General features: G+C 36.9%; 1 protein-coding gene across 3 annotated transcripts in view; it reads right to left on the reverse strand.

Moving 5' to 3' along the window:
* LOC107678872 (serine/threonine-protein kinase TAO2-like) overlaps positions 1-14,694 on the reverse strand; it is a 57,076-nt gene that overhangs the window by 24,031 nt on the left and 18,351 nt on the right. For all 3 annotated transcript variants that reach the window (XR_001632980.1, XM_016474295.1, XM_016474294.1), the window contains exons 2-10: positions 5,753-5,893; positions 5,594-5,665; positions 5,383-5,484; positions 5,262-5,307; positions 4,936-5,032; positions 4,676-4,789; positions 3,551-3,642; positions 3,067-3,160; positions 1,784-1,865 (exon numbers count right to left, since the gene is read on the reverse strand). Coding sequence is in view for 2 of the 3 variants with exons in the window: in XM_016474295.1 (XP_016329781.1) it covers positions 1,784-1,865; positions 3,067-3,160; positions 3,551-3,642; positions 4,676-4,789; positions 4,936-5,032; positions 5,262-5,307; positions 5,383-5,484; positions 5,594-5,665; positions 5,753-5,884 (831 nt within the window). In the remaining variant the exon portion in view is untranslated. The remainder of the gene's footprint in view (positions 1-1,783; positions 1,866-3,066; positions 3,161-3,550; positions 3,643-4,675; positions 4,790-4,935; positions 5,033-5,261; positions 5,308-5,382; positions 5,485-5,593; positions 5,666-5,752; positions 5,894-14,694) is intronic.

Raw genomic sequence — 14,694 nt, forward strand, 5'->3', positions numbered from 1 at the left:
TGTGCGATCTAATACTTGTTTAATATTGACCAAGCACCATTTCATTCAAATGTCCACTTAAACTTTCCATTTCTTTAGGACAGAAATGCTGTAGCCACTGTAATTAAATGAATATGTGGACATCAAAACGTGTAAACTCAGAGTGAGGGTTTGAGCTTTTATTTTGAAGCCGCGATGTATTCTCCTATGTTTACGTAGATTTATAAATTATTTACCTTACAAATCTGATGAAATGGCGCACATTGCGTTCCCAGATGAACGTTATAATAAGCCCAAACTCACAACAACATGCAGAGATGGAGTTTGAGACGCTCCACACATGTAAATGATAACAGTTCCTGTGGAACTACTGTGAACGGAGCCGCTGTGTGACTCATGTACTTAAACTACACGCATGTAAATAATTAAAGCGCCTATACTGTAGTAGAACTGCATCGCATATAATTATTTAATTAAATCGTAGCGTTTGTGAATTCACAATTATGCTTACTTACGATTTTTAAATGGGTTTAATATATCATGGAGCCTTGGGAAACAGACTAATAATGTGAAATGCGCCACTTCCTGTATTTTGCCTGTTAGTCGATGCGAGCAAAATGAAGTCGAGGATTTTTAAAAATCAAATAGTCAAATAAATTCGACGAATCGCGACAGCCCTACATCATAGTGATCCGTGTATATGGTCTTAAAGGGACAGCAGCCTATAAATACCTGCTACTGTCTGTGTCAATGTTAATCAAACAACAAAACAATTTTAACAAAGCTTAATCCATATTTAATTCATACTATGCAGTGTTATTTTTCATTTAATTACATTTCTGTACCTGAATAGCAATATTGGAGATGCTGTCTGCATTAAGCGTGAAGGACACCTGATACCCTATTGAGGGGCGCTTAACAGCATCTCCAATACTGCTGTTTAGAGTATGATTATAGAACTCGTGGCTTAGCTGATTTTGTTTTATTTTTGAATTAACTGCTTTGTATTGTAACTAACAAAATAAGAGATTTTATTGTTACGATTGCCTCCCGTGAGACTTTACTTATAACTACCAACTGAGCCTCAAACAAGAACAACCACAAGGGAGTCTTCTTCGTCATTCCCGAAGAACTTGAACCTGCCGGCTGGTGAGTACTTCATGGTTTAGGCTAGATTTGACTATCCTTACCCTACCTGAATAATCGGGTTAAATGTGTAAGATAAAAGGACACACCAAGTAACACTTGAAATGTGTGTGTTTGTTCTTATTTTATTTACTTACTGTTCACTTGTCAATTATAATGTTTCAACTTTATTAGTTATGCTATAGTTTTTACTGTGGCATCAAAGAAGTACTTATAGTGTTCTTAAGATGCTTCTGAACCATCAGCTTCATCTTCATGTAGCAGTCCAGAGTGGGTAGACTACGGGGCCTGTACAGCAGTAGTGTTTGTGTAAGGTGCCACAAATTTTTGAAAAATCTGAAAGGGTGTCGTAACTGAAAACCCATTTCAATATTCAAAACAATTTGAGCTAGAGAATCGCAAATTTCACAGGTTCTGCCATACAATCTTTTTCAGTATTTGAAAAAGACATTTCATCCCATGACATTTCTATATTGTACTGGAATATAAAGTGCATAATAATTACGATTATTTAAAACTAATCACGTCAAGGCGAGTAGGTAATGATGACAGGCCTAGCTAGAACAAAAGACCCGAGGAGGAGAGAACATATGTGAATGAAAGAATGAATGCATGAAAGAATGAATACAGAGTGTGTGTGTGTGTGTTCAAGTCTCACATTGAGCAGCACATCTGAGGTAGGCCTGTCCTGAGGGATCTTTTGAAGACAAGAGTCCACAAAGTTACGGAAGTAGTCTGACCTGCATTAAAGAGAGGGAGCGACAAAGGAAATGTTAAACACACACACAATATATATAAAAGATCAACATATAGAAAACATGAACTACATGAGCAATAAAAATAAAAACTTATTTTTATTAAAAATTCAATATAAATCTTATTTTCAATAGACAAATGGACATAGGCCACCCAGCCATTTAAAAAATTTGTTGTGGAAGGCTTCCACCCAGCAACATCTATTTAATTGAGCTGTACAAATGTACTTGATTATGCTGCTTTATTTTTCAGGCTAGAGATCGTAAACACATCATATGTGACCCTGGACCACAAAACCTGTCATAAGGGTAAATTTTTCGAAATTGAGATTTATATATCATCTGAAAGCTAAATAAATAAGCTTTCCGTTGATGTATGGTTTGTTAGGATAGGACAATATTTGGCCGAGATACAACTATTTGAACATCTGGAATCTGAGGGTGCAAAAAAAAAAAATCAAAATATTGAGAAAATCGCCTTTAAATGTCCAAATGAAGTTCTTAGCAATGCATATTACTAATCAAAAATTAAGTTTTGCTATATTTACAGTAGGAAATTTACAAAATATCTTCATGGAACATGATCTTTACTTAATGTCCTAATGATTTTTGGCATAAAAGAAAAATCAATAATTTTGGCCCATACAATGTATTTTTGTCTATTGCTACAAATATCCCCCAGCGACTTAAGACTGGTTTTGTGGTCCAGGGTCACATATTGTTTTACTGCAGTGATTTACAGTGTGTATAGAAATGTTCCCCGCCTGACGGCTGCTTTTAGACAGGATTATGAAAGAGAAAGCAAGCCACTGAAACAGACAGTCCTCAAAACCTTATGTGCGGCAGTATATGACCTCTATCTTGGTTTCTCCTTCTCACGGCATTCACAAGCTTTTAAAAACAGTCTCTCAGCAGAGAGAGAGAGAGAAAGCAGCTAGAATAAAGACAAAACTCAACTCTAACGTTTACTGCACTATACACTTTACTGCTAATACAAATTAGCAAATTCTAGCATAATACTTTGAATTATGTATTAAGCAGCTAATAAAATAGTTCACCCACAAATTGCAAAACAGAAAAAACTGAAATAAACTGATTGCAAATGTAGGAGAAAAAGACAAAACCAAAAGGTTAAGATAAGAAAATGAGATAACAGGAAAAAAAAAATCTAGACCAAAGTTCTCACCAGTGGTTTGACGCCAGGACAGGGCTTTCGTTTTGCGCAATGTGGTATAAGGCACTCATAGCATTCATATTGAACAAGGGTGGCTTCCTTTCAGCTAGAGAGAAAGACAAACAAATATAAAATCAGTGTAAACACACACAGAAAAATCAGTCAAAAGTCAGAAGAAAAGGATGAGAGACCAGAATTAGTGCTGCAATGAAACAGAAAGACTAAGAGGTATGAATGAATAAATGAAAATGCTGGGAGGTTGAGGAAAGAGAGGATGAGACCAAGAGAAAGCGTGGAAGTTAGCTTACAATCCAAAGCAGCTTAGACACTAAAGCCCAAATCCCTTTCCATAGCAAAAGACATAGACACACCACAGACTCGCAAGCAGCAAAACACGCTGGCCTAAATAAACCCCCTTAATACCCGACATGACCTCAAGTTTCAGGGGTCAGTGGGAGGGTGGGAAGTCATGCATCACTTTCAAACCATCACAAACCTAGTTCGATGCAGGTGATGCCAAGAGACCAGACGTCCACCTTCCCGTCATACTGCCCCTCATCCATGGCTAGAATCACTTCTGGGGCCATCCTAAACACGAGAAGGGACGGATCATGATAAACAGGACTTTCTTTGCTCTTTTGAACTAAATAAAAGCACAATCTACTGCACAGACACACTTTAATATTCACAATGCAGGCTCTTCATAGTTCACCCAGACCATTAATGGACAAAAGACTGGGTCAAAAATTGGCCATTTAAAACATTTTTTTTATGGGTAGCATTGTGACTGCTGCAATAATTTTTATGTGTTTTTTATTTGGCCATAAAGTTTTCTAAAGCTTATGCTATTAGACTTGTTTTGCAATCCCTGTCATGACTTGCAAGTATGAGAAAGTTAAAACATTTCATAGCATCTTAGATTTAAATATTAGAAGCAAAAATGGTGTTAGAAGTGATAGATTCAGTTCATCTGCACAAACTAGTTCAAACTTAGTTTAAGTATTAGTTCAGTGATTCTGTTCAAAAGTACATTCACCAGTTTTTTTCTTTTAGTTTGCACACTGAACCTGTGTGGAGCTCTTAATTTTGAACTCTCAAAGTGCACCAGATTTATGAATTTAACTTTAAAATGTACATTTTCTTACGTGGGAGCATGCCCCCGAACCACCCTAGACGGATCGAGGACCACCCACCACAGTCTCACAAAATCCTGTCGGAAACACTGAACATTATATTACTATTATCACAGTTGAAATTGGTTGTGTTGCTCAATATTTTTGTGGAAACTGTAATACCTTTTTTCAGGATTCTTTGATGAATAGAAAGTTTACACGACCAGCATTTATTTGAAGTATTATTTTTGTAACAAAGTAAAAGTGTTAACTTCCAAGGACTTGTGCCCCTGCTGAATGAAATTATTAACTTATTACTGATCTTACCTTCCCCTAAACTTTTAAACTGTAGTGTATCTTTATATCAGTGTAGAAAAAATGCTAAAATTACTTGTGTGTGCTCATTTAGTAGAAGAAACCCTGACTTTAATTATAAGTTGACTTCAAGTAAAATCAAATCATAGAACATAGTTCCTTTAACCAAATAATCAATTACATTTACAACTTACCAGTACGGTGTACCCACAAAAGAGTTGGCAGGAGAAACGATTGAGGCAGAGCCAAAATCTCCAAGCTTCACCTGACCAGGCTCAGTTAGCAGAATATTACCTGCCTTCACATCTCTGGAAAAAGAAAAAGAAAGAAATAAAGACCTATGCATCTTTCAACACTGAAAAACATCTATTGACAACAGGCTGAGAAACTTCAACAAAGCAAACAGATGTAAAGATAAAAACAGAAATCAAAAGAAAAGCAGGAAGGGTCTCACCTGTGTATCATGTTATGAGAGTGAAGGTAGGCGAGGCCCTGAAGTGCACCGTGGGTAATAGCAGCTATTTCCACCTCCTGCAGAGGTTTTTTATGCACTGTAGGATAAAAAGGCTAAATATTTCACTGTGGGAAATTACAATCCAGAACTGTGATGGTTACAATATTTACACCTGCATGTTTCTATATGAACTGTTGAGGGAACAAATACAGCACCACAAAAACAAGGGACATCTCTAATGTCAGACAGAGCGGCTGAGGGAGAGCATAACAGCTTTATTTGAAAAGAACGGAGGACGTGAGGAAAGATAAAAATAAACTACTCACCCTCTAAAAGATCAGAGGCTGATCCTAGACAGTATTCCATCACCAGCTAACACAAGAAACAGACAACATTAGCACACGTCAGACAGACACATCGCTCACATACATATGCGTATGCGCTTACCCATGCTGTGTGCTCCCTGAGGTAGCACCCTTTGTATTCGATGGTATTGGGGTGTCTGAGCTTCTGCAAGAACTTCACCTCCTTTATAATGTCCTGCCATTTCTGGGGGCCAACACACCAACCAGTAGTAAAAACATGATTCTTGTACATGAATAGGTTTAAACAGTCTGATTCAGTACTACAGAAATTCAAACTGTATTTTGATCCTGACCTCATTGGACTGCTTGCCACTGAACGACATCTTCTTGATGGCCACCACTTCATTGGAACGCACATCATGAGCCTGAAAGAAAAATATGTTCATGCAGAGCCTCAAGCACACATCTACACAAACGCCCATTGCATACAAATACTGGCATAGCCTGCTTACAAAGTACACGGCTCCAAAGCTGCCATGACCGATCTCCCGGAGATCAGTGAAGAGCTTCTCAGGATCATCTCTGTAGAAGAGCTCAGACACCTCTGAGTCCTTCGGGGTCCCAGTACGCACACTGGCAGGCATGACTTGCTCCTGAGATGGAAAAAATAGAGAGAGAGAATGTGTAACTATGTATGTATGCCAAATAATAGGGGTGTAGCGGTACACTTATTCGTACCGAAAAATTTAGCGAGTGAGCGTGATCATCCCTTCCTTTTTACTACTAGTTTTAATGTGAAATAAATCTGTTATGAAACAAGTTATGACAGCCACTGTGTAAATGAATATATTTCAACAACAAATAGAAATTTTGTAATTTAGAAGTTAATTTAAAAACTGCATTATGTGCAGTTTATATTAGGGATGTCCCGAGCCAATCTCAAGGATCGGGGCCGATCAAGCAATTTTTAAATGGTCGGTATCGGCTCTCCTCAGCCCGATCCTTATTTTACATCAGCTGTCATGCCGGTGTTGTGTAGCAGGAGGCGGTATGAGTCTAAGTGGGTTTGCCAACCACCATTAAAAGGAAAAGACGATGCTCAAATGTGCGTGGGTGATGCACGAGAAAAAGTGAGGTCTGTTCTAGCACATCACACATGTCTGAGCTTCCCTGTTCAGTGTATTTGATGCACACTTTTGTAACGATCACTCATTCATTCATCATTTACTTTTATCTGCTGTCTGAGACGTCATTGTTATAACGCGTTGCTATGGGTTGAGTCTTGATTCGGACTTGACAGAAAGACTGGCACTCTGACACCACGAGCTTCATGCTTTCTAACCTTATCTTCACTTTATATATACACAGAGAGAGAGTGTGTGTATCTCGTAACATATACATACATCATACATATATTACTTTTACTCTCTGCACAACTTTGTATACACTGGATTGATTTTAATAACTTTAATGTACTTGAAGTGTGCACCAAACATACATTCCTATAGGAATATACAAGTATCGGATCGGGACTCAGTATCGGCAGATAGACTACTCAATATTCAATAACTCCGATCGGATCGGGGCCACAAAAAACCTGATCGGGACATCCCTAATTTTTTAAGTTGAGTGTTGGTTATTATATTTAAAAATAAAAAGTAATTACATTTAAGTTTGGGCTCTCCTGTTAACTGTAACCTTATAGTAATGTAAAAGGGCTCCCTATAGTTTAGAGCAGGGGTAGGCAACGTCGTTCCTGGAGTGCCGATGTCCTGCAGAGTTTAGCTCCAACCCTGAAAAAAACCTCACCTGCCTGCAGGCTTAGTAACGGCACTCCAGGACCAATGTTGCCTATCCCAGGTTTAGAGCATAAGCTGAGGTAGATTTTTATCCCTAAGAAAATTTTAATTAATTTTAATTTTAATTATAATTTAATTTATATAAAGAAAGAGCAATTTGTTCAGTAAACCAATGTTTATTAAAATAAGCAATTTTATGTTTAGTTTTTTCCCCCTGCTGTACCGAAAACATACTGAACAGTGACATTAAAACCGAGGTACGTACCGAACCGTCATGTTTGTGTACCTTTACACCCCTACCAAATAGGGTTGTGACGGTGATTACATTTTCCCACCGGTTAATCGACGTGTGACAACACCGGTAATCACCGGGGGGTGGGGTTCGTTGGGGTTTTCCCTCCTTTCCTCGCATTTCTTTGTTTTAAATAGCTTGTAAATGCCCATGCGCATTTTACTTTTACTTTCATATTAGCGGCAATTCAGCGTCAATTGCTTGAATGGACAACAACAAGACGGTACAACGTCAAACTATCTTATATTAAACACAGAACCTTTGTTAAATTACACAAAGTTTAAATAAAGTAAAATATTGCCAAAAAGGCGCTTTTGCATTTCGTTTTGAAAGTAAATCTTCCGCCATCATCTTGTCTGTCTCACCCCACTCTTGTCGGTCAACTCGACTCACTCTCCTCACATGATAAATGAAATCTGACTGCTGCTGATCTGTGATGCAACTGTCGTTCGGCAAGCTGCATTGAGCAGCCGCGTTCAGTTTTTAATTGTAGTGTCTGTTCTCCAACTGAACTAAATGATTTTTATTACTATAGAAAAATCAAAAAGATGGTGGGGGCGGTGCCATGGTGGGCAAGTGATGTAACCAGTGTTGTGGGTTAACACCGTGAACACCGACTATCGCAGCAAGCCTACTACCAAATAAGCAATTTTGTTGTATTATGTTCATCACAAAAACACGGCACTGAGTCTCTCAATAGGCCATATCTTTACTGAAACATAACTCTGGACTTCCTATTAGGGCTGTCATTATCGATTATTCCGGTAATCGGTGAATTGTTGTAACTATTAATGGAGAAATTACTTTACTGATTACTTTTAATTGTAATCAAGGATTTTTTTAAAACTGAGTACTCAAGTTAAATAGAGTAATCATGACAGCCCTACATCCAAATTGAACAAAACCCAATCCAGTGTTTCCCATACACTGATTTATTTGTGGCGGCCCGCCACAATATCAACACTGACCGCCACAAATAGATTTTCCAAAATGCCTGGACATCGTTGAAAAAACATGAGCTATACACGTTTCAAAGTCAAAACGCCAGCGCTGCATTGTTTACAGCCGTTACCGGGGAAATCGCTATTTCTGCCGCTCCTAAGTGCCTCCTGCTGGCAGAGAATGAATGTGCATTTTCAATAAGCCTGTTTGCTGTTTTGTATATAGCATATATTTCCCCCGGTTGAAAAGTGCCGGCACACATGTGTAAATCTGTGGGAAACACTGACATCTCAGAGCCAGTAAAAATGACTTAAAGTCACCAAGCGTTACCTTCATTAGGAAAATAATACATAGGCCTAGTTTACATAGTAAGGTGATGACTTTGATGTAGCCTTAGTGACGTGAGTGATTTGAATCAAGTGCATACTGTCCTCTAAGACAACATCTGTTCCAACACATGAGTCACCTAATGGCTTTTTATCTCAGTGCAAAAATTCCCCAACTGGTCTAAGATGCCTCAAGTTTTCTTCTCTAAAATAACAAGTAGCAACCATTCCTCATACCAAATCAACAAACTGAAAATATGAGGAACAAAATCACACTTTAGTTACAGGTAGTGGTCGACTGATATATCACCAAGGCCGATATATTGGCCGATATTTGGCCAATATTTGACATTTTTTTTAAATATCGACATCGGCCGATAAGTTTTCCTGTTTGGACGATGCGTTCGAGACGGCGTGATGGACTTTTATTTTGACTCCACTGAGAACGGCAGGTCCTGAGCACTAGTGCTGTGTTCAAAATATCGATCGTGTGCAGAAGTGGACCGCGCTTAATTTGTTTAAAATTTTACAACGTTTAAAATTGAAAAGTGCTGAGGTTTCTGCAAAGAGTGCTCACATTCTCCCTCTTGTTCACTGTTGTCGTTAACAGTTCTAATACGGATAGAAGTCTGTCTAATAATCAGATAGAACGGTTAAACAAAGGAATTAAAATGTATACAAAAAGTATTATAACGATTGCTTTTATATTATTAGTAATAGAAAGGCAAACATTATAATACTTTCTTGTTTGCCATCAGCATTCAGCAAATAAGCATTTATATCATTTAAACAAATCTTTGAATGACTAATGAACATTTAATTTCACAAACCTTGCAAACTTAGTCGGATCCAGTTGTAAGATTTTGTTAAGTGTGCATTTGTATCCTGCATGATCGCATGTTCTCTGCGTGATGGTCGGTCCGTGCGAATTGAATACGGACAAGTGGAGAGTTCAGCTTCACTTTTTTTTTCATTTTACTAAAATTTAGAAAATAAAATATGCCGTTTTATCAGATTACTCAAGTAACCGATTAATCAATTACCGAAGTAATTACTAACTGCATAAAATAACATTTCACAATAATAATGTTTATATTGCATTTTTTACCAATTAAATGCAGCACTGGTGAGCATAAGGAACTTAAATATTTTTTACAAATCTTTTGAATGGTAGTGTATGTGAAAAAAAAAAAGAATAATTAAAAAAAAGGAAAATAAAATCACCAAAATGTGAGCAAATGGCATATTTCTAAAAACGGGTTTGGTTGGGGTGAAAATGGTTTTCGGAAATGGAACTAAGTGTGAAATAGTCAAAATGCCACTCTAAACTTGTGAACTCCTCTCATCTCTTCTCTGGCTTGGCATATATGCCACAATCTGGCATCTGCAGCACCCTATAAAAGACTCAGAAGTCTGTGACCCACTTAGAAGTTGTGAGACTCAGTGCTGCGCATTAATAATGAAGATGCATTAATCTGCCCTGCTTGGATGATTTTAAATCAGATGTGTCGTTCCTTCTTTTTCATCTTCTTCATGTTAATACATCCAATGCTGTTTGTTTGCACTGTTTGAATTGCCAAATACTGTGAAGAAAAACAGACTATCGTTCAACGCATCACACATCTGGTTAATTCACATTTAAACACAATCCTTAATGTACACACACTGTTCAAAATGTAAAGAACATCCTGATGGCCTTCATCTCATTTACATATTGCATTTCAAATTCACACATCATGCACAATGGAAACGTAAATATGTATTCAGGCTTCAGGCTGAGTGAAAAGCTTTAGCACAAGCCAAGGTTTGTGAGGGAGTGGAAAACTACATTGGGCTAAGCTACAGTGATGCAATTAACTATTTTGGTAAATGATTCATCTGCTGGTTAGTACTTTGGTTAAATTAAAATATTGAATAATCATGTTATTAAAGATTTTAAGATATGTTCTATCAAGCAATTTGCAAGGCTAAAAAAATATGGTAGATTAGTAAAAGCAACGTTACTGCAATTTTATTTTGTCTGTTTCTTGTTACTGTAATTTTTTTAATCCCATTAAATGTTACTCTAAAAGCACTTCAATAAAGCAAAAATGCAGTAAACAGCAACTCGCTGTCCTTACAAGCTTTTTTTGCCAAATGAAAAATGCTCGCATGACTTCAAATTTGTTATTTACAGAAAATATTTCGCAGAAACCTGACCTGATGAAACTGTTCATATGATCTGCTATGCTCTGGTGATGATAATCGATACTGAAATCTGATCTAAATCTTTACTGGGTTGTTGCAGCCCATCTAAACTGAAATGGAAAAACACTCAAACATGAAGACTATGAAGGCATTCTCACATTAGTTTGCTTATCAGACAGGTGGAGACTCGCAATTTTTGGAGATTCTTTTGCTGTTATCTTGATGTTCTCACTGGCTCTTGAGGCTCAAGGTTTTATAAGAACACAAATACAATCCAAACTATTTTCTGCACTGCATCACCATTCCTGACTTCACAGAGTCTGTTGCAGAACTATAAAAATCACATGCCCACAAACATTGAGCTGTTGTATCAATTCATAAAAATTAAAATCTGAAACACCGCAATCTCGCATACTAAACTGTAATTTAACAACACAATAGACTGTCAGGTCTGAGGTCTAGACATGAAGATTTACACTCAATATATTTCAAAGACATGTAAACAAACAGAAACCACATGAATATTTGATTTAAGAGATGGGTGAGGTCCATAAAGTCAACGTACTGTTTGAAACCTATTTTTGCCTCTGTAACAGGGCTCGAAATTGCGACCGTTGTGGTCGCATATGCTCCCGAAATGTAGGGCTGGGCGGTATATCGAGTTTGTACGATATATCGATGTTTTCTTTATAAGCGATACGATATGAGGCAATACCGTTTATATCGATATACAGTAGTTTGATATGAGTGCATCTGAAAATATAGCGGAGGACACAGACTGAGCTGTGCATAGAAAGAGCTAGAAAGTGCATAATCCAGTTTGTTCTAAACATGTGACAAGCTTTATATTAAGGCCTTTAAAAACTGGTAAGACACAGTATAGTTTCGCATACTTTAAGCGGTTCGGCACGTCAGATGCTCTGACAGAAAGGCTGCGTATGCCGCTGATAGAGACGCTAGGCTACTCGCGCTGTTTAATGTGTTAGAGATGTGCTGTTTTCCTTAATGCATAACTTGCATTTCACAGGTATATTCTCCGTCTGTAAATGTTAGAAAGTCATGGAAATATTTCCATTTTTCTGTTAGAAGTGCTTGAGCCTTCTGCTTTGGGATTCTCTACTAAACTTCACAGACTTCAGTGAACAAGCGCCACCGCACGCATGCGTGCCAAACAGACACAGCTCAATTAAATATCAGCACAATAATTCTGACTAAAATATACATTTCGCTGAAATATTTGTAGTTGGACAATAAATGTGACATGTAGAATTTTAAACCTACAAGTAAGTAAATTTTTATGATAGCACTGACTGTAAAGTGACTGTAATGGGGTAATCAAATTCAAAATAGCCTAACACAACTCTGTGCTTTTGTTCTCATTTATTTTCATTTTTTATTTTAGTGAATTTACCTTCCGCTTTAAAAGCCTTATTTTTGTTTTTAGATTGCAATGTTACAATGTTAGAATGAAATGTGATTTTAACCCTTTTTTGCACATAGTATAAAGGCTTACATGGTTACATTCACTGTATTTTTTTTCATAGCCTTTAATATGTATTGTTTTGTTGGACAACATTGGGCAATAAGTGAAATATATATATTTAATACAGATTTTTTTTTAATCCAAATACAAAAACCGAGATATATACTGTATATCGAAAATGGCCAAAAAATACAGACATATGAATTTTTGCCCATATCGCCCAGCCCTACCGAAATGTAATCTGTGCGACCCCAAAATATATTTGGGAGCATTTGTGCGAGTGCACATAATTGTTGTGGTGCGACCGGTCTTCATTTAAAATAAAATAAAAATATTTTAATTTATATTTAAGAAATTTGAAATCATTTGAAAATGGATTAAAAATAATTGTGTAAAATAAACATACTTATACTTTAGAAGACAACGCATTTTTCACAAATAAATAAATATTTAATAAAAACCTAATTAAAAAGGAAGTAAACACTGTAACCAACAGGGCACTCAGTAATCTGGGAAGTTTGTGTGCACTGGGAATCATTTTTTTTTTGTGTGCACTGGGAATCTTTTTTTTTTTTTTTTTTAAATAAAGCCAAGGTAACACTCATTTTACATACAGCATGCAATGAAAATGACATGAATATGACAGTGGGCAAATGCATAAAGCGCAGCATAATTTGAAATCACTAGTTTAAAATTTGTCGATCACGCATCTCCAGTGAAGCTGAACTCTCCTCCTGTCCGCATTCAATTTGCATGGACCGACCATCACGCAGAGAACACGCGATCATGCAGGATACAAATGCACACTTCACAAGATCTCAACTAGATTCAACTAAGTCTGCAAGGTTTGTGAAATTAAATGTTCATTAGTCATTCAAAGATTTGTTTAAATGATATAAATGCATATTTGCTGAATGCTGATGGCAAATGAGAAAGTATTATAATGTTTGCCTTTCTATTACTAATAATATTAATGCAATCATTATAATCCTTTTTTGTATACATTTTAATTCCTTTGTTTAACAGTTCTATCTGATTATTAGGTAGACTTCTATCCATATTTGACAGAACTGAAAGACGACAGGGAACAAGAGGGAGAATGTGAGCGGTGTGCACTCAGGCGCTGCCGCTCTCAGCGCAGTCAAAAAAGTCCGCCACACCGTCAAAATAAAAATCCTGCCTCGAACACATCGGCTAAACAGAAAAACTTATCGGCCAATGCCGATATTTGAAAAATGCCAAATATTGGCCTTGGCGATATATCGGTTGACCACTAATCTGTTAGTAGGGTTGGGTACCGAAACCCGGTACCAATATGGCACCGGTACCTATGTAACCGGTATGTACTAGAACCGAATCAGAACGCAGATTTCGGTGCCTCATTTCGGTGCCATGCCTGAGCGATCGATTAAAATATTTGTCCTCTGGTTCTCCGAAACGGATGTAAGAATCATAGGGCTGGGCGATATAGCTAAAAAAATTCTAGCAAAAATAATGTTTCATATCGTTCGGTATCGATAATTATTGACATTTTTTATTACTTTTTTTAAAACAAAGAGCAACAGAAAAAAATGTTTACAGTTAACCACTGTATGTTGAAATTAACCCAATTTATTGGGACAAACAACAAATATTTTTTTGTTTTAACAGTAAAACACACAATAAAAATTAAACAAATCTAATTTCTAATGTTTTATATGCAGATTAAATAGGTCTTAAGGAAATATTTGGCTTGTCTCCCAAGGCCACAGGAGGGCGCAATGAGCAAAATAATGCAGCACATTTAAATTGTCAATGCAAGGAAATAAATGTCTATTAAAAAACCTGCATTACGTCTAAATTAACTCATAAATCAAATATAATTTCGTAAATTGCATAAACAATTATGAACAAAACAGCATCATATATTTATTCATTGCTTAATACAAAGAGCCGAATCGCCCATCACGCAGATTGCATTTAAAAACATGAGACGCAGTGAAAAGGAATAAACCTCCACAAATTCGCGACGTGTTTTCTAAAAGTTTAAACTATTTTAACTTTGCATGGCTACATCTCTTGTGTGAGACGCGAGTGCAGCAGTCATATTTGTCCGTCAAAATGCGCTGAATATGCATCTGTGGGAATGGCTTGGTTTCGGTTTTCACCTAATCAAGATCTTCTCCGCATTTGAGCTTCCATATTTCTCTAATATTTTGAATGCATAACACAGCAGTGGCGCATCTCGTGGGCTCGACTAACAAAACTTTAAAATGCAACAACATCACTCACATCATTATCACCACATCTTGTGCGCCACTGATGACACTCCCTGACGCACTCCTAACATTCAAATGCAAATGTTTATTTTAAATTCTACTAATATTCATTTTTTTATTCACAATCTCCTCATCACAGGCAGGCACAGCACTCAATTCAGCATGTG

This window comes from Sinocyclocheilus anshuiensis, unplaced genomic scaffold (assembly GCF_001515605.1).
Source record: "Sinocyclocheilus anshuiensis isolate Anshui unplaced genomic scaffold, SAMN03320099.WGS_v1.1 scaffold1800, whole genome shotgun sequence".
In the NCBI taxonomy this organism is placed as follows: domain Eukaryota; kingdom Metazoa; phylum Chordata; class Actinopteri; order Cypriniformes; family Cyprinidae; genus Sinocyclocheilus; species Sinocyclocheilus anshuiensis.